General features: G+C 41.4%; 1 protein-coding gene across 1 annotated transcript in view; it reads left to right on the top strand.

Annotated features, from left to right (window-relative positions):
• The window catches only part of LOC103368087 (disintegrin and metalloproteinase domain-containing protein 9), a 22,341-nt gene extending 18,572 nt beyond the window's left edge, over window positions 1–3,769 (top strand). Inside the window, exons 19-20 of the mRNA XM_008296336.1 lie at window positions 471–529; window positions 1,261–3,769. Of these exons, the coding sequence (XP_008294558.1) occupies window positions 471–529; window positions 1,261–1,330 (129 nt within the window). The 3' untranslated portion in view covers window positions 1,331–3,769. The remainder of the gene's footprint in view (window positions 1–470; window positions 530–1,260) is intronic.
• Window positions 3,770–3,983: the final 214 nt, after the last annotated feature.

The raw sequence follows: 3,983 nt of genomic DNA, 5'->3' as shown, positions 1-3,983 counted from the left end.
TAGTGCTGTAGTACTGCTGTAATACTGCTGTAGTCCTTCTGTAGTACTACTGTAGTCCTCCTGTAGTCCTCCTGTAGTACTGCTGTAGTACTGCTGTAGTACTGCTGTAGTACTGCTGTAATACTGCTGCTCCTGTTACAGTCTGTCTGCAGGTTTTTGGAACATCCACTTGCTCTGGTTTGACTTCAGTTTATTGAAACACAAACAGACCACAACAACACACACAATAACCACAAAGAGACACAAAACACACTCTGAGAAGGAGTTGAAGTTATCTCACAACATCTCACACACATTACACGACAGCTTTGACTCACACGTTTCTTTAATAAAGATAATAAATGTGATTGTTTTTGGTACTGAAAAATAAAAATGCTAAATATTAAAAAAGGTTAGTATTTCTGAATAATGATAAATAGAATAAAATCAGCTTCAAACTGATGGGTTTTGTCTCCTTTCTGTGTGTCCAGGTGGTGGAGACCAGCAGGTCGGCTCCCTCCTACTCTCTGAGGCCTCCTCCTCCTCCTCTGTAAGACCTCCCATAACAGCAACACACTGCTCACTGCTAGTTAACAATACACTTAATACTAGTTGGACATTAGCTTTAAGCTAACTGTACCTAGAAGCTACCTTTAAGCCAACTGACCCGACAACCCAACTTTAAGCTAAGTCTTTCTAGAAGCTAACTTGACTTGGAACCTTATTGAAGACCGAGCTCTAGAAGCTAACTTTAAGCTAGCTGTACCTAGAATCTAATTTTAAGACAACTGGTCCTAGGTTGTAACTCCAAGCTAGCTGGAGGTATAATCAGACTTTAAGCTTACTGGACCTAGAAGCTAACTTTAGCTAGAAGCCAACTTTAAACAAACTGAACCTAGACACTAACTGCAAACTAGCTGGTTTTAGAAGGTAACTGCAAACTAATTGGACCGACAAGCTAACTTAAAAATAACTGAACCTAGAAGTTAATTATAAGCTAACTGAGCCTTGATAACGTTAAGCTAACTGGATCTAGAAGCTATTTCGAAGCGAACTGTACCTAGATGTAACTTTAAGCTAACTGAACCTAAAAGTAAATTCTAAGCTTAATGTACGTGGAAGCTAACTGGAAGCAAACTGGACCAATGATGCAACTCTGAGCTAACGTGACCAGGAGTCTCTTTGCTATCTAGCCCTAGAAGCTAACTGAAGTGGGGAGCAACTGGGATTTTACCAGAAGTCGCTGTGCTGACACGTCATTTTTTTTTTTTATGTCCCCAGAAAACCGAAACCTTCTGCTGCATCACAGCCTCTGGTGCCTCAAAGACCCGCCCCCGCTCCACCTGTTTAACTTCACCTGGATGACCCCCCTCCTCCCCTCTTCAATCTCAGTCCCCGCCCACTTAGAGCTGGTTACCTAGCAACAGCCAGGAAAGGATTTGTAAGCCAAAATGGCTGCCGTCCGGCCCTAAGGTCTGTCGGAGTCGGACTACCAACTGGACCGGTACACTAGTAAACTGGCCCCAGTCAGACTGGACTGGGAATTTACCAGAACCAACAGGAACACAGTGGGACTGAACTGAAGCAGCTACTGTTCTCTATAGTCTTTTGTTCTTTCTTTCTTTCTTTCTTTCTGGAGCCCGAACTCAGCTCCATCAGGTGACACACCTCCACCTCCGTAGCCAAACCAGCCAATCAGATTTCACGTCACCTTCCCCATCAGCCAAATACCAGCAACCAAGTGTATTTATATAAGAGCTTTACAGGCAAACGTAAAAAATCAAAACGTAACGAAACAACGTGAAATCAATTGGAAAAAAAGTACAAACAAGTTGAATGAAGTGCACAAAAACTTGATAGAATATTTTAAGCTGATTGAGTAAAACAGTAGAAAAGACAAAAAATGAATAAAGAAAAACACAAAAGAAGCAAAATGACAGACAGCAGATTAAAATACAATTAATTTAATAGAATAAACCAAAAATAGTACATGTTGAATAAAATGCACTCAAATTTTATAGAATTGTAGCAATTGGCTAAAACTGTGGAAAAAGAAATTCATCATCATCATTCAGTCATTCATTATCAAAATCTTATATTCTAGCTGTAAAAATCTGTTTTTTTTGTGTCGTTTAGTCTGCTAGGTAGCTAACAGACATTTGTTAGTTTGTCTGTAGTTAGCTGGTTAGCTGTAGTATTTCCAAAACGCTAAACTCCTGCTAGCGTCACAAAACGTCCACTGTGTGGATAGCTAGCCGGCTCATGAACTAGCAAGCTCAGAAAGTGTTGAGCAAATGCTAATTAACTGTCTCACCAATCACTCAACAGTCAGATTTATTTATCATCATGATTTTCTACTCTGAAAAGAAGCTGTTATAGTTCAGTTGCCAATATTTGCTGTAATGTTGGTTAATCACGACTGGCTAATTAATTTAGCTTTGATAGCCTAACAACACTAGCAGGCTAACAAGGTTATGAGCAAGAACTTGTTGGCAATTATGTCCTCATATGGCACACTACCACTGTAAAATATTCATTTTCTATTTACCTTTTTAGTTTAAGTCAGGTTTAATAGCCATCAATGCTCGTAAACATAGGCTAATGCTAGTTAGCCTTGTCACTCGTTACATTGTGAGACTTTGTAGTCACTGCCCAACATTTATCACTTTTTATTTGCTATCTAACAACACCAGCAGGCTAACAGGCTCATGAGTAAATGCTTCTTAGTGATAGCATTAAAACAGTCACTATATATTTACTTTACCAGTAATATTTACACTAATATTTACCAAACACTAGCAACCCACAACCCAGATTATGTGTTCAGTAGCCATAGTTAGCTTTGCCACATGCTGTCAGTCACTACAAACATGTATTGTATCGTCATTTCAACATATTAAACACTTTTAATTCGTCCAGTAAACTAATGTTGAGCTTTGCTGGCTGATGTGTGTTGCAACAAGTTTCACCCTTAATGCTAACGCAATACAGTTCTAGTGTAGTTAGCTAGCTAGCTTGCTGACACATTTTTACTAACAAGGAGCAAATGTAAGCAGATCATGGGTTACATCTGGTAATCTACAAATATGACCGTTTCAGCTGTCAGCCTCCAACAGATTCATTTGCTTTGATGTTGAATGTTGCGTTGCAGCCTGGCAAATGTGAAACTAACAGAAATAACTCTCAGAGATTCACCAGGTATGTGTTTCTACAGCAGGTAGCTAACGTCACACACAAACAGGCCATAAATCTCCCACATGCTGTTTGCACTTGGAAAAACTATTTGTTCACGATGTTCTGGTTTGAGACCTTCATTCAACGGTTTGGGACAAAGACGCCATCTGAAACAGGAAGTGATCTTAACCAGCGACCATCAGCTTTACTGAAACAACGACTGACACTGACTTTGTCTGTTAATGTTTCTATCGCATGAACTTGAGACCTCTGCAATAAAACTTTCACTAATAGGGCTAAACACACTACGATAAGGCTGAATGGCCCTTTGTTGACATGGACACTACCGCAGGTCAGCTGCACTCTGATTGGCTGGTTTGTGGACGGGGCGGGGCTTCCACCTGGGCACTTGTTTCTTTCTGTCTTTCTGTCTCTGAATGAAGCACTGGTGCCGTCTGATTGCACTTCCCATCTGCTCAGCACTGTCATAGGAATGTAACGCACCCTCTGCTGCTGGGTGCGTTTGATTTCTGCGCCCGGTCCGCCCGGCGCCGCTCTCCCTCTCTCTCTCCAGAACTGTTCAGTATGCAACAGGGTGCGAAGCTGCTGGGCTGGTTCCGCTCCTCACGTGGATGTTTGTGGTACGTCGCTGTTTTGGCCTCTGAGCTTCGGTGAGCCTCATATCTGGGATGTTTGGTTCATCTGCAGTTAGACAAAGTGTCAGAGGCATTCTGGGAAATGTAGGCAAACACAAAAACAGGAATGCAGCCACACGTACACCCCACTCACACCAAATACGCATTATTAGTTGAACTCATCAGAGTTCAGAC

This window comes from Stegastes partitus, unplaced genomic scaffold (genome assembly GCF_000690725.1).
Source record: "Stegastes partitus isolate 25-593 unplaced genomic scaffold, Stegastes_partitus-1.0.2 Scaffold1120, whole genome shotgun sequence".
In the NCBI taxonomy this organism is placed as follows: Eukaryota; Metazoa; Chordata; class Actinopteri; family Pomacentridae; genus Stegastes; species Stegastes partitus.
Note: the sequence above shows the minus strand (reverse complement) of the source record. Positions and strands in the feature narration are given on the sequence as shown.